The sequence below is a fragment of the Pelmatolapia mariae genome, linkage group LG16_19, assembly GCF_036321145.2.
Source record: "Pelmatolapia mariae isolate MD_Pm_ZW linkage group LG16_19, Pm_UMD_F_2, whole genome shotgun sequence".
Classification (NCBI taxonomy): Eukaryota; Metazoa; Chordata; class Actinopteri; order Cichliformes; family Cichlidae; genus Pelmatolapia; species Pelmatolapia mariae.
Window position 1 is genome coordinate 49,334,059 of NC_086241.1, and position 21,963 is coordinate 49,356,021.

The 21,963-nt window shown below is 40.7% G+C and overlaps 1 protein-coding gene across 2 annotated transcripts; it reads right to left on the reverse strand.

The window, feature by feature from the left end:
* Positions 1–105: 105 nt before the first annotated feature.
* Positions 106–21,830, reverse strand: flvcr2a (FLVCR choline and putative heme transporter 2a). Of its 2 annotated transcripts, none has more exons than XM_063498113.1 (10): positions 20,691–21,830; positions 8,878–9,019; positions 6,880–7,020; positions 6,047–6,114; positions 5,673–5,776; positions 4,282–4,392; positions 3,445–3,550; positions 3,224–3,335; positions 2,010–2,074; positions 106–741 (listed from the first exon to the last, which is right to left on the reverse strand). In XM_063498113.1, the coding sequence occupies exons 1-10, from the start codon at positions 21,252–21,254 to the stop codon at positions 676–678; spliced, it is 1,479 nt and encodes a 492-aa protein (XP_063354183.1). In that variant the 5' UTR covers positions 21,255–21,830; the 3' UTR covers positions 106–675. The 2 variants fall into 2 exon arrangements, with proteins under 2 accessions (XP_063354183.1, XP_063354184.1); XM_063498114.1 differs by lacking the exon at positions 20,691–21,830 and adding an exon at positions 11,459–12,118.
* Positions 21,831–21,963: the final 133 nt, after the last annotated feature.

Genomic DNA, 21,963 nt, shown 5'->3' on the forward strand with positions numbered 1-21,963 from the left:
TGCATGGCATCAGCAGTATTCACAAGTAATACTGTCATCCTGAACGGCAGGCGACAGATACGAAAGCCTCAATTAGGCGAAAGGTGACTTGGCTGCCTGACAGGTAAACACGTCACAGTCCTTAATCTGCATTGAACACACATATTCTAAACACAGAACACTAACATGAGACACCTTCATCAATGTAAAGACGGAATTAAATTACACACAATATTGGTCATATATTAGAAAACTTTAAATATTGCCAGTCGAACGCATAAAACACTACATTAACACCGGTCAGAAGAAAAACTAGGAAAGGAATTCAGTTAGATTGAAGGTTGGAGTCACTAAAGTGGCAGATACATTGCACCTAACAAGACATGTAAAATGCCATCATTCCATGATGTAAAAACCTTGAAAGTGCATTCCCCCATGGTGGTTTGGGGTGTAATACCAGTGTGGATTTCTGCATCACAGAGTCCAAACAGAACTCCGTAAAGCAACACTGTTCTCTGTGATTCAGCCTCCATGTTCTTACAGTTCACAGCTTTCAGCTCCTCAGTCGTTTGTGCATGATTGTGCGTCTCGATGTGTCAGTTTTTGTTGTTGTTTTTTTTTTTTATGTGTCTTATTTGTTTTTAATCTGTACACGGTGATATTCTGATATCTTGGACAGAGAAATATCTGTCTTCCTCACAACCTCCCCTCTTTCAAGATTTCAGGTGGAGAGATTCTTCTTTCCAGATCAGCAGTAATTGTCTGCAAAGGACAGACATGATGCAGTAAAATGAGTGAAGTGGAAGCAGAGTTCAACATCAATATTATATCAGCAACAAACATCACTTCACATTCAGTACACCTCATCACGTGTCTTTTCACAATGAACTTCAGATGAGTTGCAATCACCGGATAAACGTTTAATTCCACAATGACACCGAGTCTGTTTGTGCGATTTAAAGGGCTGATTGTGCAGTCGAGTACAATACGCTGCAGTTTAACCGATAACACCTTCAAGTAAATGCAAACATGATCGTGTACACAATCGTTAAAACCCTTTTTTCACCCTACCTTGGCAGGTGTGTGTTTTGGTGTTTGTGAGCTTGTGGGTTAATGTCAAGACTGCCGTTGCCAGGGGCTGCCGCACGACGTGGCCCCGTAGTCCTGCACCGATGACAGGGAGCCTGCAGGCTGGAATGATAGCTTTGGGGTCACACCTCTGAGGGACCCTAAGGGGTCCCCCTCATCTTCCACCATCTCTTTCATAACACACCACCAGTGCATCCAGAAACACCTGCACACCCAGCTATACCACCTGCTAGTTAGGCTTGCACAGCCTTTGATCTGGAAACTACATGTATCGTTAGTTCTGCTTTATTTATTATTTAGATACATCTCTTGTTCTTTTTTCTTTTCTTTTTTTTTTTTAAATCTACTGCACTATTATCACTTTGACTTCCACTGGTGTGCAGGATTACTGGTGTTTAAGCTGCGTTTGTAGTGTTAAAACTGGAATATCAGAAGGACAAAAAGGCCAAAGAAAGAAAGCAAGAGGTCCCGAGCCTGACGTAAAGCAAGGTGACAGGTGAGCATGAACATCTCCGAAGTTACAAAAGTCACCACATATTTAGTTTTAATACTGGGTTTTAATACAAGTTTTTTTAGTTGAAAATGTTTATTTGACAGCTCTCAACTGCACCCGTTGTAAGCATTAAACCAAAGCAACACTTTTCAAAGCAAAGAATAAGCAAACGTGTTTTTAATGAGAGCGAGCCAGAGAGCTGTTAGACGAAGCATAGCTGAGAGAAAACGACATTTTTAGCAGCTTGCGGAGAAAGCTACAACCAGGGCAGCGGGACGACCGCCTGCATTCGCTTTGCATCCAAGCCTGCCGCAGCAGACTGCAATGTAAGTGAATGCAGAGAAGCCGCCAGCAGAAAACCACTCAGAGCGCATTCAATCCAGAGCCAGGGTGGGCTCTAACACACATCCCACCTCTGACTTCATGTAACACACACAGTCGTACTTACACTCACTGTCTGCACCTCAACCTGTTGGTTGGCCTTCTGCCGTCGGAGGTCGGATTTGATAAATCCTGCAATAATAATAATATTATGAAACACATTAAATTACTGATGATTGATTTTGTGCAAAATAAAGTTAAATTTAAATAGAACAGCATACTGGTGTGGAAGTTTTAAAATTGTTACTCCCATGTTTTCTTCTTGTATTTTTTATATAACATGTTTTCTTCAAAACTAATTTTCTAGGTCAGCATGCAGAATATCCTTTGGTGATCAGAGATTATTAAATCAAAGATATCCTCCTTCCTGTGACAACTCAGAGAGGATGGAGGAAGGATATCGAAAGATATGCACAGTTTCAATGGGTAAAGCTAAAAGCACTACTGGTATAACAGTACTCCACACTTATTCTCAGCTTAGTGGGGTATGTGGACAAACCTATAACTTCTTTGCGTTGTTTCAAAATCTTTGTGCTTTGCCTCTGTGCAGACAGACTGATAAGTGCACAAGTAAGATATTGCAAAAAGTATACTGTTACTTACACATGCTTATCGGCTTCTGTAATTCAATTTGAATAGTAGATGGACAATACAGAAGACCTTAAAAAGCATGGTTGTGGTAAAAAGAAGGTACTCCTGCCATTAAGGTTTTAGATGTCAGAACATAACAAAAAAGTCTTAAGGAAAAAAGACCTACTATTCAAATAAGTTCAGTGCATTTAGAGGCGTTTCCAACAAAACAAAACCTCGTGCTGCAGACGCCTCTAAACATGTAGTTTCTGCTCTTAGCTCTGTATGATGTCAGTGACAGTGTATATCCTTACCTTTGTCACTTTAGGCATGCAGAGCACACAACCAGAAAGAAAGCTGACTTAAAAGGAAGGGTCAGATTGTTTCAGACTCGGAATAGGCCGCACCAAGGCTTACAATGAGGCATATGAGTTATTTTTAGCTGTGAATCATGCAAAACTACTCTAGTAGAGATCAACAATAAAAATGTAGCGCTAAAAAATATGTATTTTTGGTCCTCTTTAACTACAACTTTAATATAGTGTGAAAAGTAATTTAGCCACTAGGAGGCAGCATACGCCTATGAAAGAGACGAGTCTTTGCAAGTCCAAGTATTACACAAAATGGTTTTACATAAGTTGGTCTGAGTATCACACACAGACATGGGAAAGAAAACTGGCCAAATCTACAGAGATGAGGTGAACATCTCACCTGTCAGCACTGTTCCTATTAGCAGAAAGATGCACAAGAATATGTTTCCGGCTAAAGTTCCCCAGTAATCCATGATCTTTCCCTGAGCTATGGTGAAAATGATTCCAAAGATCTGAAATGAGAGTGAGAAGCTCTTTAAAGGCCCAAACAACATGACATGTTATGATATGTTTTTTGTTTGTTCTCTGACTCTGCAGTCATACGCGCTGAACGTTACTGACCTGAGCTGAACAGTTAAGCAGTCCGGACGAGGTCCCCTCCGATTCTGGGTAGGTGAGCTCTACTGCATACTCGAAACCCAGAGGCAGGTATCCTGTCATAAAGAAACTGGAGAAAGACGGAAAATAAAGGTAAACTAAAATATAAAAACAAAGTGTCTGATCTGTGCAGCGTAGCATTTTGTGACTTAAATATTTTTAACTGTCCAAAAACCAGCAGAAAAAATGCTCCACAAATGTAAAAGTAGGACAAGTGTATATTGAGGTTTAATACGTCCTCTCTGGGTGAAAAGCAGACAAAGGAATTGCTATGGAAACCAGATATGGGCATAATCAGCTTACCATAAATAGCAATTATTGACAAAGCCTGTGGACTGTGTAACACTAAGTTTCGCTCAAAAAAGCAGCATTCCTGCTACAAAGAAACTGAACAACACAGAGCTTCATCAGTTTCGAGCAAGACTTTAAACGTGACCAATATGATTCAACATTACCCCGAGGTTAAAACTAGTGTCAATGCTATGCCAACCCGCATGGGCCAATAAAGCTTCTGTTTAGCTAACAAGTTTTCAAAACACTTTCAATAAATGGATTTCCAGCTCCACAGAAACCCTTTAGTTTCAGAAACAGCTGCAGGCCCTCAGCATTTCTCACTTTGCTGACGCTTGCTGAAATGTTTTCTTTAAATAAATAAAAGTATGAGAAACATCTTTTTTTTTCTCCATCATATTTACACGACAGAATATAAGAAATCATTCACAGCTCTGTTACCTGTTGGCTGCTAGAGCCTACTGTGATGTTTATGGCCATGGTGGTCTATATTCTTTAATGGTTACCTACCCTAAAACTCCAGCTGTAACGAACACCACCCACAGGTGACCCAAGTTGAGGGTGAAGGCGTAGACCAGCATCCCAATTAGAGAAAGGATATACACGGCCAAGGTGGTCTGTCTGTGGAGACAGGAGCATAACATCAACAATAAAGTTTAAGACATTAAGCCATGTATCATAGCACATGTTATGATGGGCACAATAAGGACTAACGCAAGCGATAATGTTCAACCCGCCCCACACACACAAAAAAAAATGAATGCCATTATTTTGTGTCACCAACGACTTTTTACAACAAGGCTAATCTGCAAAAACAAATTCACTCTGGTGAAGCTGCTTCTTGTACAACCACGCGTAAAACAAGCAGCAAAACATTTTTGTTAATATAGCATAGTCCTCTGGCTCACTCTGGATCCACATTATAAATCTGGGCTTAACTGCTCTGACAGATAACCATCCGAATGGCATGTGAGGAATCTGTGGACTGAGGATCTTCCTCTAATCATATCTAATCATAAACATTTTTATGCCACATTAATGAAAGCAGTTTATCAACACTAAATCACTAACTTGCAGAATAAAGTAAGTCATTTTGTAGAAAGAAGTAATGTATGATTAGTGTTTTTCCATCAAATGCAGTGGCAAAAGGCTTGAGAAGCTACTTTGAAGTACCAGTAAAGTACAGCCTGCCAGTTCAGATAAGCAGAGAGCAACACCACACAGAAAACTCGGCTATGTTGTATCCTAATACGCGCCTCTTTTAATCAAATAGTCTAATTCACTTCGACATCTCTCTGTGAATGGATGAGTGACTTAAAGGGCATTCATGCAAGGAGTCGATGTTTTAAAGCACAGCTAACATTGCAGAGAAGTGAGAATGCTGATCCTGAGGACTGAAAATTACATTTCCTTTCAGAAGAGCATCTTTTTACATGTGCACATGAAGCTCCATCAGAATCTGACTGTAGGAAACAATGACATTAGTTTATTTGAATGCCATGGTTTACCACTCCTTTCAGCTAATGGCAGGAATCTTAAACTACATGGGCTCACCACAATTGGACAATAGAAGACTGTAAAAGCGTTGCCTGGTCGGATGACTCTCAATTTCTGCTGTGACATTCGGATGGTAGGTTCAAAAGTTAAAATAAATAACATGAAATCATGGATTCATCTTACCTTGTATCAATGGTTTAAGCTGTTGATGGTGCAATGGTGTGAAGTTCATTTTATACTCAGCCTTTTATGATCATAGTGTAGCCATATTCTGATGGGCATGGTGTATATTTAGAGTGTATATTTAGGATTTGACTCAAATGTAGGTTCTTGTTAGAAAACATAGCTCTGTGTTTGATTTTAGTACACATCATTGAAAAACGGGGTTTAAAGATATGCATTACTTGTAGGTTTTGGTCTTGTCCAGCCATATGCCACATATGAGAGAGCCCGCCATGCCAGCAATGACAATGGTCAGACCGATTCTCCCAGCATTCACCTCTTCACCCTGAAAGAGAAAATGTTGGCATTTGCACCTGTGAAGTCAGAATATGCAGTCAGTTCCTAGAAGCACTGAGCCGTAACAATCATACTCCTGTTATCTGTGTCAGGACCATATCTTTGGATGCTTTATAGCTCAGTGTTAAATGCGGTCAAACAGTGTCTACCTGCTGGGCCTATTCAATCTGAGCATAAGCCACAAGGAAGACTAGAGAAGGTAAGGCAGAAAATATAAAGTTGACAAACATGAAAAAAAAAGGCTATAATAGGGACTTACAGGATAGTGTTCAATGATCATCCGGTTCAACAGTGTGGAAATAGCATAGAAGCAGCCAACGTTCAAGCCTGTAGACCACAAACAGAAAACAGTTTATTCTGAGACAATCTGCACAGAAAGGTGGTCTCATCTGGGGACCAGATGGGTCCTGGTGCTTCTACCTAAAACTCTTGAGAGCCTCACACAATACAAGAGACATTATGATCAGATTATTTGGGCATTTTTAGGGTGTATACTCCCTTACTCAAAAACTTTCTCCTTTTTTGAAAGCTTTAAACTGAAAGATGAACATTTCTGTTTCCCAGCAGCTTATCATGTTAGCATTCCAACTGACTACATGTGAATCAATAAATGTGTGTGTGTGGGTATTAGTAAAACAACTGCCTTGTGAAACTCAGCACAGGATTCTTCTTATAAACACTGAAGGTAGACAATTGCCAAAAACTAAAGATGGAGGAGAGAAAATGGATTTTAAAGGGATTTGAAAGAAAGCAAGAAGTCTATAGTCTGAGAAACAGCTGCAAACACACTCAAACAGCCCTTTAACATGAACAACTTTGGTCTGTCTTTCCTATGTTGTCATTAATTAGTGACCTTTGAGCCAAAAAATGCTATCACAAAAAACAATCAGATCAGTGCTACACAAACTCTATTAGTTTTAATGACTCGCTCATATATGTGCTCAGAGGCCGATAAGGACTGTGAACGAGAGTTACATAGACCATAATGCACAGTATCCTTAACTCTTGTTGGGGTAAAAGTTTAGTCCTAGAAATGGTGGGGCTGACTGCTACAGTTTGCATGTTTAGTACGGGTAAGAGGGAGGAACCCACCATAGCTGACCACCAGGAGCATGAAGGGCTTGTTGCGCAGCAGACTCAAGATGGAGGCTGTGTAGGAGTACTCATCAGGCTGCATGTTCCTGGCCTGTGCCTGGGCCTGGCTGGGTGGGATCTCAGGTTTCTCCTGAAACACTGAAAAGCAAACACAAACAAACGCAGCACTTCTGGAGGTTACTTTGATTTTTAAGATATAAGATTTAGTAGGACAGCACCGGAAAAACACCGGACAGGGGCAAAGAGCAAAGTTTAGTGTGATGCTGAAGTAAGAGCAAAAGTGGACTCCAAACACGAGTAAACATGCTTCTAAAGATAAGATATCAGTCTCCAAAGCAGGTTTTAACACACGTACAGCAGCCCTGAACATCTTTAGACATTGTCCAACAGAGTTACATGTGAGAATTTGGAATAATCTTTAACCTGCCAGCTCTCCAGGACAAAGTCCATGTGATGCTCGACTGAGCCTTTCTAAGAAAATGCAGGTAAGTGTCTAACACAGCGGGTGACATCTGACCTGCCCCCTGGACATTGCCTCCATCAAGTCAGCCACCAAATTTAACCAGTAAAAAAAAAAAATAATTATATATATCAAATACAAAGGTGGCTATTGTTATTACTTTTCTCCTCTTAGCATAAGTCGTAGATTAACAGGTTTTTATTGAATAACAGGTTGACATTTTCAGTATTTCTTCTATTTATTGATTCCATAACACTTTCTGTATTGTTATTGCATTTAATCTTTCACTATTGAGTTTAGTGAGTTACCAAATATGATGCATATTCCTGACAGCATAAATATACATTATGTGTAGTTAGAATTGGCAGTGTGTGCTTCACATGTGATTATATATTTGTTTAAATAAGTAAAACTTGCTTGATGGGACAAGCAGATATATCTGCGCAGTATGTAAAGTGAAACACAGATGTTCTCTGCACGTGACACGACAATGAGCAAAAGCTGGAATCACAAACCTTTGACCTCAAAGGTCACAGTCACAGGTGATTGTGTCCCAAGGATTTGCTTTGAGTTATTTAGTCAGCATATCCAAGTAATCAAGGGACTGGTTCTCCACCATTGTTTCTCTGACTTTCTCTGACTTTTAGTCCTTGGTGGAGGTGAAGAGAGAATTTAACAGAGCTGGGGGCTGGGGTGGGGGTGGGGGGTGGGGGGGGGGTGATTTTATAAAACTCTGCTATGACTCCCTGAGCCCCTGGCTGTATTTCACGTCGTGTCAAAACTCATCTCATCAAAATGCGGACAATTACAGCAATTACCGCAGCTGCTCATCTGGTGGGGTTGAAGGGATGTTGAGTTTTTCGCTAGAAAGCACACCTCGGGCAGGCTCAGTTTCCCAGCGGAGCTGGCTGAGGAGCAGACATCTCTATGTAAAGCTCTGCCATACACAAGTCTGGATGTTCATATCGAGAACTTTGCAGCAAAGATGATTTCAAAGACTCTTTTGTGTTCTCATTTAAAACAGCAGTGTAATTCTTCTAGTGGACAAAGGAGTCAAGGTGAGGTAACACTGGAAACTACAAATTGTTTTACTTCATATATTTTCACACCAATAGCTGTGGGCGCTGAGTGACACTTAAGGTGACTTGCAGTGGGCGATTGCTGCATGAGTGAGTAAAGAGCTCTGACAAGGACTCTAACCCATTAATTCTTTTACACAAACGTGAGGCTCAATCTAGACTTGGATCCATGCGTCTCCAAGGCCAGAAAGGGCGGTACAAGATCACATCAATGCTGGCTGGAAGCTGCAAACAGTGGCGTCAGTGTCTACAGGAGACCAATGCATAAAATTCACTGATGATTCTGTGACACGGCACACAGATTTTCTTTTCTTTTCCTGATTTTCTTCCCCTGAAAATTCTCCAGGTTCTTCTACACAATTTTAGGTTTCAAACAGAAATGGTCAAAATGGTTCTACAAAGGCTCCAAGCCATAACTGACATGTATAAACACTCATCTTCCCTTTAAACACTTACCGATGACCACAAGGACAAAGATGGCGGTGGCCAAGCCTGCGCTAATGTAGAACATGATACTGATATGATGTGCCAGCTCGTCCATGTCATCCACGTTAGGCACGAGGATGGGTGGAACCAGGAACCCAATGGCAATACCCAACTGTAAGTGAGAGACACATAATTAAGAAAATGACCCTATGGACTGAGGTGACGCCTGCGCGCACACACACACTCGCACACACACACGTCCAAATAAAAAAAAGCTATAACACCAAACACGTCATTGAACACATAAAGAAGGGTAAAGTTTGCAATTTTATATGATGCCCTGTAAAAAACAAAAAACACCCCAAAAACATAAATAAAAAATGAAATAAGTAATTGATGCAGAAAATGCCTGTTTGTCATATGACTGACTGCTGCAATCAGTGTGAGTGATGGTACACCTCTTATTATAAAACATCAAATATATGCTTACTTGTCATATGTAGCAAAATAAATAGCATGACCTGTCTGTAGTCTTTTGTTTAACAGAGACAGGTAACAGAGTAAGTCACCATTCCTTAGTAAAGTGCCTGACATGAAGATTACATGTCACTAAATTTAACTTTTAAAACCCCAGCTTCCCCAGCCAACCTCAGTGAAAAGCAACACTTCTAGTGGATCTTGGGTAAATGGGAAGGGAGTGGGGGTAAACGTTTCAAATTTGAATACCACAGCAGCAGTGCCAACACCGGCCGCGGTCCCTCCACTCTAGGGGAAAGGTGAGAGAAGGAAAGGCGACGAGACAAACCTGTGAAGTGTTTGACGAGTGGAAACACAGAAATATGCATGAGCCCTTCAGTCGTCTGAGAATGTTACACCCACTGTTACACTTGTTGCCTTCTACAGCCTTCAGACAGATTAGAACCTTCGCTATAATGCTTACCTTGTTGTCAGTGTACTAGAAAAAGCTCTAGAAAACATTCACAACAGACAGTCACAGTCACACATTTGAACCAAACTAAAGACTTCGTATAACCTCGTCAAAACTATGCAAAACAGGCTTATTATTCATTGGCTCCAAATTACAGTGACCTCGCTTGAAGTTACTTCTGTTTGATCTTCAAAGCGTCACAGGCTTTTATGGAACCCTTACCTAATTTTTTGCTAATGTGAGCTATTTCTAAATGTCCAAGGTATTACATAAAACAACTTCAGCCTGAAAACTTGGAAGCATCCAGTTTTAGGGACCGCAGCCAAAGCAATTAAGCCATGGTGAGCAAGTAAACATCGACAGCAGTGTGTCCTTTTCATCTTCATCGGCAGGGAGCGGGTTTAAAGCACAAAACAAGAACATTCACGACAAGCGCCGGTGTTTGGTGTTTGGTCTAATGATGGAGGGAGAGGACACGGTTCAGCTTTGGAGGTTAAAGGGCACCACAGCGTGCTCAGAGCGGTCAATAAGATGAGAAAAGTGTTAGAGACTGTGGAGAGATCACAAAGCACTGATATGTAGCCAAGTACACCTGTGCTCTGTTTATTCACGCTTTACTTTAGATGCAACTTAAAATTGCAGAAAACTATCACTCTCTATGTTTTGTGGGTAAATTTAAGGTAAAGTAGATTTCATTTGATGCATGTTGACATTTCCCGTGACCTTTTTTGGAATTTTCAGATGATCTTGTCTGTCTAATGTCGTTCTCAGGATTTTTTAAAAGGAAAGCAAAAGCAGTGAAACACACCCACCCCAGCAGACCTGACTACCTTGCCATCCACACAGCATTCTTAGTGCAATCTCACTGTATAGTTAATTTACCCAAGGTGAGGAAACTTGCACAGAAGCAGGCAGCTCAAGCGGTGGAAGTCACCTGCCATCCCCAGCAATTTTCCCCTGGCTAGAAAGAACAAACCAAACACACATACAGACACAGAGGAAGTCACTTTGACCACTTAGACAATACCGGTATCCCTTTTTTTTTTTACTGGAAAGATCTATACTCTGTTCACTTCTCTCCCTCTACCCTCCTCACAGTTTGGAAGTCTCTGTCAGACAATGGTTCCCTATCACATATTTTCTTCTAGTTTCTATCGGCAGATTTAAAAATGAAGAATTTATGAATTCATATTTTGATACTGGTAATCCAAGTAATGTTTGAACAGTAAAAATACTCAGTGAGGAGAGAAAGCTTAATGTAAACTATGCCCTTCTACTTCCCATATACGGCTTGCCTGGTATGTGAAGTACTTTAATAGAACTGAAATGGTTCAGCATCCAGCATGTTAACATGCATTGCATGGTGGATTCATCGTTTCTTTAAGATCCTTTACTCTGAAGGGATTACTAGCCATTAGTTTTCACCAGTGGCAAAGAAGGTGACTGGCTTTGTTAAACCTGCGGACTCTGGAAGAAGGTTGGAAAGAAGAATGCACAGGAGCAGAGACACTTAATCACAAATCAAGATAGCTTGACCTAACAGAAACATGCTATTTTTTTAATAGACTGCACAAAGAGTTAAAGATGACAGAGCTCTCATTCACTCTTGCCCACTTTAAAGAAGAAAAGTGAATAACACCATACACACATTTTTTTTAACCCAGCAGGTAAACAAAGACACACCTGGTTTCCCAGAACCCCAATGGAACAGGCGGTGGACACTTCCTGCTGCCCGAACCACAGAGATGCAAGTCTGGAAGGGATGCCCAGGATATAAACCGTGGCCACCGAGCACACGAACTGTCCAAAGAAGGTCAAAGCAAACATGCTGGGGTCCGCCGAGCCCATCTTGATCCAGGCCCCGATGCAGTTGTAGGCGGACCCCACCACCACAACATCTCTGATGCCCCGATTGTCGAGGAGCCACATGACGGGTAGGATGAGAGGGATGTAGGTGAGAAAGTAGATCATGGAGAGCCAGTCAATGGCCAGGGTGCCAATGCTGTAGAAGCGCATGAAGATGTTGCTGATGATGCCGTACTGCAGCCACATGAAGGCGTTGCTCATGGAGTAGGCGCTGAAGATGAAGAGCATCACCCACCGCCGTTTGTACAGCCTGGTCTCCATGAGCGGAAAGAGCCGCGCAGTGTTGATGGCTGATGGCTCCAAGGTGTCATCACCATCTCCCAGAGGCAGGCAGTGCGCGTATTCTCGAAAGCTGTTTCTCTCTTGCCCTGTTGGGGTGCAATCATTGACCCTGGCCTTGTCGAGGCTGTTCGCCCACTCATGAGACAGTTCATGCTCAGAATTCATGTTGCTCCCAGTGAAACTCTTCCCTCTTCCTTCAGGCTTCTGTGGCTCTCAACAGCTAAAGGGAAGAGCAAACAATTCTTCTTGTGTGTGCACTCTCTTAACACCATGGCAGCTTACCTGACTAGGCCCTCCCACCCAGCAGGAACTTCCTAAATGCTGATCATAACCAAGCTCGCCCGCTGATCCTAAACTGGAGATTACTTCCTATTACTGCTGGCTGATTTACTAGAGGTGAATCTGGGGTGCAGTTTAAATATAATGAGCAGTATATGAGTAGGCTCTGATTTCAGTCAACAATTACATACCCAGCTGCAAATGTCGGGGTTCGGCCTTCTTCTCTGGTGGTTTTAACACCAAGGATGCGTTTTACTTTTTATTTAAAACTCCTACTTCCATGTGAGATCGCATAAAAGCATAGCATGTAAATGTAAGGACAAACTACAAGAGCAACTTGGTTTTATTGCTAAGTATAGGCACATGACACTCACACATACATAAATGTGTCAGACGAGTTAAAGTTCATTGAGAGGAATGCTGAATGTGTACAGCTGCCATGCTGTGACACAGAGGGGAAGTGTCCCTGAGCACTGAAACATGAAGTGACGGTAACACACTGCTTGTTGACCAGTTATTATGGTTGAGTGTTTCTGGTTCCTAAATTGGATTTACCAATGTGCAATCACTTTGTATTATGTCATCTGTCTCTGGGATTACAATACTGGCAGACCTGAAGATGGTCAGTTTACACTGTGCAGTCAGGAGGGATTAGCACAGTGGCACATTTATGTTGTGTTAAGTCACATGCCAGTGCACTGCTGGTATGAGATTCAGCTTTAATTTGAAGATGTTTATATCCACATCTCATTGAGCATGGGCTACTATTATTTTTTCTGTTTCTTTATAACACAGAAAATTTGAAAAATCAAGCATAACAATAATAATTATATTTTATAAATAAAAAATTGTTTCAATTAAAGAGCTTGTGCATACTGGTGGATTAACCATTACAGAAAGATAGCAGAGCAAGCAAGCTTCCAAACTGTAGCCTGTATAGAGATAAAATTAAACGCTTACATTAGATTTGCTGATATTCTGAGGGCTTTTCAGCTGTATATTATTTTTAAAGCAACAGCTATTAATTAATTATTAGTTACTCAGTTATTTTAGTTTGCACATGAACTGAAAGCATGGGTGCATGAGCAATAGACTTAACAAGTATGTTATGATAAAAGATGCTGAAGATAAGATTAGATAAGATAAGATAAGATAAGATAAGATAAGGAGACCTTTGTTTATCCCAGGGGAAATTCTTTTGGGTTGGCTTCTTAGATAAGATGGAAATTTGGTGAAGTGTATCTTAAATGTGTAGTTAGCCGAGATGGTAAGTCAAATTTTCAGGTATCTGTACTTTAGTTGAGTATGTATTTTTGTGACAACTTTTTACTTTTATTCCCTACATTTTTACACAAGTATCTGTACTTTCTGCTCCTTGCATTTACAAAACAGGCTTGTTACTTTTGGTTTAATGCTTCTGAGGGAAGATATTATTCCACTGCAATGTGCGTCTTCAAATATCAACTAATTTGAAGATAAATGGAGGAAATAGTTACACACAATAGAAATTACTGTGAACCATGATCATTTTTTGCCCACGCTTGAAACACTTCGACTTGAAACTCTTAGGGAACCCCCACCTGCCGAATGCCGCTTTAATTTTAAGCCAAGTGTCTCATATTTCATAGATTAGTTTTCGTGAGTTTTTTTCTGACTGTACTCACGTGGATGCACGACAAGGTGACACTAATGACCTTCCAATGTGTGCAATGACTCCTTGAATCTATATAAACGCTATATAAAAACTACTGCTCTTTGTCTTTGTCAACAATAGAGCACAAAAACGACAGATCAAAGCCAGCGATCATATTGTTTTTAAGTTCTTCGATCATGTCATAAGGTGGTGTTACTGACAAAAATGTTTACCCTGCATTCAGACACAAGGACAGTAGTTCAATCAGCCGTGATTAATTCTGATCATATTAGTCTTATTTTCAACATAAGGCATAATATACTGTTTGCTAAGCAAATCAAACACTAATACTTGCATTAATCAAAGTAATCAAATATTAAAATGTACTATATTAATAAAAAGTGTTGCTGGACGGAATGTAATTCGTAACAACAAAGTAATAACAATACAGTAGTGAAATCCAGTCCTCATAATGATGGATGCTCTGTGTTAATGAGTAATATAGTCAACATCCAGTTCTAAACCTGGCTTTTCTTACAGTGCGTCTTTAAACACGCTGGAAATTTCCAGGCTCTATCTACACCACCTCTGTGTGAAATCCACGGAAGGATCGAAGGGAAGTAAAGAACAGTCAAAAACTCATTCATGATATTGAAACTACAACCACAAACGCGCGTCACCGTGGCTGCCGACAAGCGTCTTTTGGGAAAACACTGTCATGTGAAATTGTAAACTGACAGTGTCTGAATGAAAGACGAAACAGTAGTTGCGGAACAACCAGGTTTGCTTTGTTGGCAGTGCTTTCGTCTTATTTTCATACAATCAGAGCAATAAAACGGTTAAACACTATGATAAGCCGATCGTAAAATAATTTCAGGGATATCCTGCTCCATATCGGAAAGATTTTTTTTTTTTTTTTGGCATTTATGGATCACGATAAGACTTTATACTTCCTGGAAGAATATGATGCGTTATCAGCTGTGTAAAAATAGATATACGAAAACATTTAGTTAATTTAATGTAAGTTTTGCACATTAAAGTGTGAACAAATCACTCAAAAACAAAACTGGGAGATTACGATACCTGGGAAAGACGGCATGGAAGTAAATACACTGACCCAGCAAAAGATGGCGACAGCGGTCACGTCATTTCCCATTTGGATGCCTCATTCAAAACGAGCCCGGTCTCCCAGCCAAAAACATGAAATAGTTGGCGTTTGTGTTCGTGGGTAGGGAGCTTCAAGTTTTTTCGTGACAAGCAGCACAACTTTGTGACTTACGTATTTCGACAGGAAGTATACATTTGTCCAGGCAAGCGGGGCAACCAAGAAAACAGCGAAGGGTTGGATTTCAGCGCAAGCGGGGATATTTTTCTAAACCTGACACATTTTTTTAATTGGCTAAATCTAACAAAGTAGTTTTTACGTTAGGTAAATGTTTTATTACAACTTTCCTGATGTAGCATTGATGCACGTGTTTTATTGGGACTTTGGATGTCTACAACACTGGGAGTCATCTCATTAAAACAATATCTGGTTTTTTTTTTTATTGTAATCCCTTTACTGACTTTTACTGGCATATGCTCTCCATACAGAATTAACTACAAAAAACAAACAAAAACAAAACAGAAAAACCAACACTGAAACTAATGCAAACTAATATTAATCATTAAAAAAACAAACCTAAACTGAAATGAGGAAGTCCACTCTGGAAACTAACAGAAACTAAACTGAAACAAAAGTCAAAGTGAAATAAAAATGAAAACTAATGTCCCGCTCCAGTTCACATACAGAGCTAACAGATCAACTGAAGGCACCATTGTCTGAGGTTCAGAGGCTGTCGGATTGGTGTGCACACAACAACCTGGACCTCAATACCACCAAGACAAAAGAGCTGGTAGTCGACTTCAGAAGGAGGAAGTCTGAGCTGCAGCCTGTCAGCATCAACAGGGAGTGTGTGGAAAGGGTGTCCAGTTTTAAGTTCCTGGGTGTGCACATAGACACAATGGAGCTCAAACACCTCGGCGATTTTAAAGAAGGCCCAACAGTGTCTCCATATTCTGAGAATCTTCAGAAAAATGGACCTGAAGAAGGAGATGCTAATCGTCTTCTACCGTTGCTCTATTGAAGGTGTGCTGACATACTGCATCTGTGTATGGTTCTTCAGCTGCACCATGGCACACAAAAAGGCACTTCAGAGGGTCATTAATATGGCCCAAAAATCACTGGACATCCTCTTCCTTACCTGAAGGACCTGTACAGCATTCGCTGTCTCAAGAGGGCACGCAGCATCCTACTGGACTGTGCACACTCAGGACACCGGGTGTTTAAGCTGCTGCCGTCGGGCAGGAGATTCAGGCTGCTGAGGTCGCGGACAAACAGACTCAAGGACAGCTTTTACAATAGGGCAACAGTTGACCTGATTGGCTACCTCCCTGGACTTTTTGGGGGGCCAATAACATAATAACAATGATAATAATAATAATAACAATGTGCAATAAAAACATAGACTCATTCTTTTTATTCATACAGTCATTCTTTTTATAGTTTTTTTAAGTTACTGTGTTGTCTTGTTTTTGTTGTGTTGTGTTGTGCGTAATGCCGAGTGGGACAGTTTCCAATTTTGTTGTACTATTGTACTAGACTGAGGAATGACAATAAAGAGTTATCTCTTATCTTGTTACCTCTAATTGGAAACCTGACTTTACAGTTGCCCCACCTGTCAAATCTCACGCTCGGGGGGATTTTTAAAAAAATATATTTCTATCCTCCTAGGACTCAGCAATTCATCCTTGTCCTCTGAGGCGACCATAATCTTTACGTTAAGTACAATTTATGCAATCTATATGAATCCTGCTGTGAGCACAAGCAAGGCTTTCTAATGACGCAACATTTAAGGGAGCATTCCTAACAGACAACATGTACTTTTCCAAATGTTGGGCATTGCAGTTTCCACATTTTACAACAACAAGGAAGGTTGAGGGGTCTTTTTTTTTTTTGCAGATATTGTTTCTATTGCTATAAATTAAATCATTTCTTCAATAAAACAAAAATTTTATTCTTTTCGGACAGCACGACTTACTAACATCTGTTTCCAGCGCCTATATTTCGGACACTACAAGCCTCAGTTAGCATGTTAGATATTAAAGTTCATGACAATAAAATTAGAAAAAGTATGGCTCTTTTGTAAAGGTTACCAGGAGAAAGCCTCTACTCTCTTAATAGAACACTGCAGCAGAGGTTATGTTTGTAAAGTTGTATTTGAACAAACCACAAAATTACTGGAATAATATCTTTTGGACAGACAATCCAAAATTGGAGCTATTTGACTGTGATGCGCAGTGTAAACCAAACATAGCATATCAGCACAAACACCTCATAGCAACTGTCAAGCGCAGTGGTGGCAGGTTGTTGATTTGGGCTTGTTTTGCTGGCACAGGACTTTGCACTTGAGTCAATGAGTCAACTATGAACCACTCTCTATGCTAAAGTATGCAAACGTGAGACCATTTGTCTCACTGAAAGCTTGGCCAAAATTGAGTTGTGAAACAAGACAATGATCCCAAAATAAGCACAGCAGGAAATTCACAACAAAATAGCAGAAAAACTAAAGAATCAACGTGTTGCAATGACCTGGTTAAAGTCCAGACATCAGTCTGATCGTGGGACCTTGCAGAAATGAATGTCCTCAAACCCCAATGAACTAAAGCAATGCTGTAAAAAAGAGTGGGAATTCCTTCAGAGTGATACGAGACTGATAAAATTCCATAGCAAGTGATTACATCAACCTATCACTGCTAAAGGTGGTTCTATAAACTATTTAATCATCGGGTGTACTCACAAGGCTGCATCGAGTGCAGTGAAAAGTTTACTATGTAAGTTTAGAATTCTTTTTTTCATATTATACTCTTCAGAAGTGATAATTTATCTTCAAAAATCCCTCAAACTACACTGTAAAAATTTACTTAAACATTGGCAGTCTGTGTTACTGTCACACATGAAAACACTATCCTGTATATCAGTAAGTAAACTAGTTCTCTGTAGCTTTCAAGGATTCTGGGTACAGGACTTGTATTAAGTGACTTGTAAGGATGTGAAGTGATCCTCAGCTTGTGCAAAGTAAACAAGAATAAAATTCAGTGGAGATGTAGCCACAGAGCAGGCAGATCATCTTAAAAGGACCGGTTAAACATCCTGTGTGCGTAGTGTCATTTCACATGTTTGCAAACACATGTAGGGGAGACTGGCTGTTTGCTTTAGCATCTGTAACTCAATTAATTTTTGCACTACAGTTTTCAGACTTTTACATAAAATACCGACATTTGTTTCCTATAAATGGCATTTATTCAAAGCCCTGCAAGAATACCACAGACCTCGTGTGTTAACATTAAATACATCGCATTTCTTTGTTATAACCCACCCCAATACTAGGGTGGGTTATAAGACACGCTGGAGAGATGTGTAAATACTAGACAAAGAAGGGTGTTCATCAGACAACATGCTTCAAAAAAGTGGTGTACTGTATTGGAATAATAGGACAGTCTCTGTCTCAATCTCTCTGTAACTGACCATAACTCAAACGCACTCTGGTGTGTAAATTAGTTCAACAGAACAAACTTTCATAACACTACGAATACTTAACAAACTGTTAATACAATGCACCTGAGCAAAAAACAGTGCCAGAGTGCATCTATACAGTTTGCCTAAGAAACTGTAATTAAATATACTGTTTTATCTTCAGTTGTTTAAGTAATAGTCTCATTTGAATACGTCTTTAGATACTAATGGTATCATGGAAGTTTTTCAGTCAGGTTTTAAACATCTACACTCCACTGAAACAGCACTTTTACGCGCTTTTAACGATATCTTTTTAGCTAATGATTGTGGAAGTCCTGTGATCCTTGTGCTTTTAGATCTTACTGTAGCGTTTGATACTGTTGACCACAATATTCTTATCTCTCGTTTGGAACACCGGGTTAGCATCAAAGCTGCAGCACTGGATTGGCTTCGTTCATATTTGAGTGGCAGAACGTTTAATGTTAAAGTTGAAAATTTTGAGTCCACCTCAGCCCCCCTTTCTTGTGGGGTGACCCAGGGCTCAATCCTTGGCCCTCTTCTGCTCCCTTTGGGGTCTATTTTTCAGAAAACTCAAAATATCCTTTCACTGCTATGCAGACAACTGCCAAATTTATTTGCCTTTAGCACCAAATGGCCTAGGCTCCATCCAAATTTTTTTGAACTACCTTGAAGATGTCAAAGCTTGGATGGCTCTGAACTTTTTGAGTTTCAATGAGAGTAAAACGGAGGTGGTTGTATTTAGACCTAATAATATTTCATGCAACCCGCTTGGGAATTGTGGTTGGCTAGGGTTTTATATCAAACAGCATGCGACAAATTTGGGAGTCATTATGGACTGAGATTTTAAATTGGACAAACATATTAGTTCTGTGTTGCAAAAAAGCTTTTTCCAGTTGAGGCAAATAGCAAAGCTGAAGCCAGTTTTGTCAAGACGTGACATGGAGAAGGTAATACATGCCTTTATTTCAACTCGGCTTGACTACTGTAATGCACTTTATGTTGGAGTCAGCCAAGGATCTGTTGCACGTCTTCAGCTCATTCAAAATGCTGCTGCCCACCTCACCTGGTACCCACAGGCCCCTACCCTGTCCTCTCTTCATTGGCTTCCTGTTCATGACAGAATTAATTTCAAAGTCCTAATGCTGATTTATAAATGCCTTAATGGTCTTGCTCCCCCATACCTTTCCGAGTTACTTCAGCCTTATATTCCTTCGCGGACCCTTAGCTGACCAGCTGCTGTTGGTTGTCCCAAAATCTAGGCTAAAACGTAGAGGAGAACGCCTTTTCAATTATGGCCCCCAAACTTTGGAATACGCTGCCTTTAAATATTAGACAGGCATCTTCATTTCCTGTTTTTAAGTCTCTTTTAAAAACACACCCGCCATGTCAATCATCATATGAAATCAGGAATGGAAGTGGGTAGACACTGAAGTGACCATATGACTCCTATCTCATCTCTGATTGGTGGGATTGGCGGTGCTACAACTCTCTTAATTTTACAAATATACCCAGTCTCCCCTATTTGGTTTACCAATTAAGGACAACAGCCCAAATAGAAATAACCACTGCAATGGCAATTCATTGATATTGACGGTGCAGCTTAAATATAACTGGTGTAGTGGGTGTATCCATCACTCACACTGTTTTCGAACAATCAAAAACAAATTCCTCCTTCAGTTTTTACAGATCAGATTTAGTCAGGGCCTCTTTGCCTGGTGGACAAAGGAGTGTACCAGGTCGCACAGAGGGACCCCCCAAAACCCACAGTTCACTGCTTGCAGAAAGTAGTGAAGAAAACACACCTGATATTTATCACAGCACAAATTAATGCCCCCCCCAAAACAAACAAACAAACAAACAAACAAACAAACAAACAAACAAACAAACAAACAAAAACAAAAAAAACAACAGGAACCAGGCACCAGGAAAAACATAGCCAAAGAAGCAGAATGTCATTATTGGCACATTTCTATCATTATTTACAAGCTTTATCAAAACGTCTAGTTTTATACAGCCTAATATTTGCATTTGATTAAATCCATAACTTATTGTTCTATAAAGTTGGAGGGATAAGATCTTATCCCTCCCCAGTCGACTGAGTCAGCTGGGACCAAATGGAAATATTTAAATTGATTCCACTCTAATATGTTCATTGAGCCAGTCTACTCCAAGTTACTAATGTCTATAAACGTACCAGATATTAGGCATTATTTTTCATGGGTTTTACGCAACAAACAGAAAATTGAGGTCTGTTTAACCGACTCCCTGCGTTAACTCACCTGGTTGCCAAAAACTCCAATGGAGCAGGCGGTGGAAACCTCATTCGCTCCGAACCACACTGACGCCAGGCGGGAGGGCATCCCGAGGATGAAAACCTGGGCAAAGGAACTCATAAACTGTCCGAGCATGGTGACCCAGAATAGGCTCGGTTTGGCACTGGCCACCTTTATCCACGTCCCGGCGCAGTTGAGCGCATTCGCAATCAGCGCTGTGACCCGCAGTCCCTTAATATCCAGGAGCCAGGTAACTGGGAAAATGAAGGGGATGTATGTGAGCATGTAGACCATAGACAGCCAGTCCACGGCGAAGGCTTCCACCTTGTAGAACTTCATAATTATGTTGCTGATGATCGCGTATTGGATCCATTGGTAAGCGTTGATCAGAGAGTAAGAGCTGAAGAGGAACACTATCATCCATCGCCTCGTGTATAGACGCGTAGTGACCCCCAAGTCGTTCTCCCTGTTTATGATCCCGCTGTGTTCAATGGGGTCCGCGGCAGCTGGACCTATTACTCCCATGTGTGGACCATTCTCCGTCGTATCCGGAGCGCACCTGTCCCCCATTATCTGCTCCAGAAATGAACTGAACTGAACTGAAGCACAGCCACCGCGACACTAACCTACTTAAGATGTCCTTTAAAAAAGAAAAAAGAAAAAAAACGAAAATAGGATGGGGAAAACAAACCCAAGTATCACTTTCGTTCCACGTGACACTGCCAAAAACCATTCAGCTGTCTGACTTCCTCTTTGACTCGAACCCCTTTAGACTGATCAGCTTTTAATTGAGATGTCTAACCGGCTCCTGAGTATATACACTTGAGCTTTCTGAGAAATTCCCTTTGAAGAACGTGTTGACACCGACTTTTACTCCACCCAGCTGTTGAGATAAGAAATGACAGTGGCTGTTCCTCGGGAGCTCTGAGAGAAACCCTCAGCATGACAGAGCAGAGATAACCTCTGAAGACGACACAGTGCAGTCTGTCTGAGCTGCTCATGTCAGTACTGTTGCATGTTTCGACTTCATCCCCTGTTGCAACACAGCAAATTATCACTATGCCCACTCGGAGCTCAGCTAACTTACTGTAACCTTGCTGTCAGCCTACTTCTCTCCCGAAGCTTTAGTTCCTTTTGCCTCAGCCGCTGCGGTTTTAATCTGCGTGTTAAATCCCCTCTGATAACAACAACGGGCGTCTTTGTGCTTATTTGTTCGTGCATGCTGAGAATTTGGTGTTTTTCTTATTTCAATAATTTAAAAAATGATTTACATGTCTAA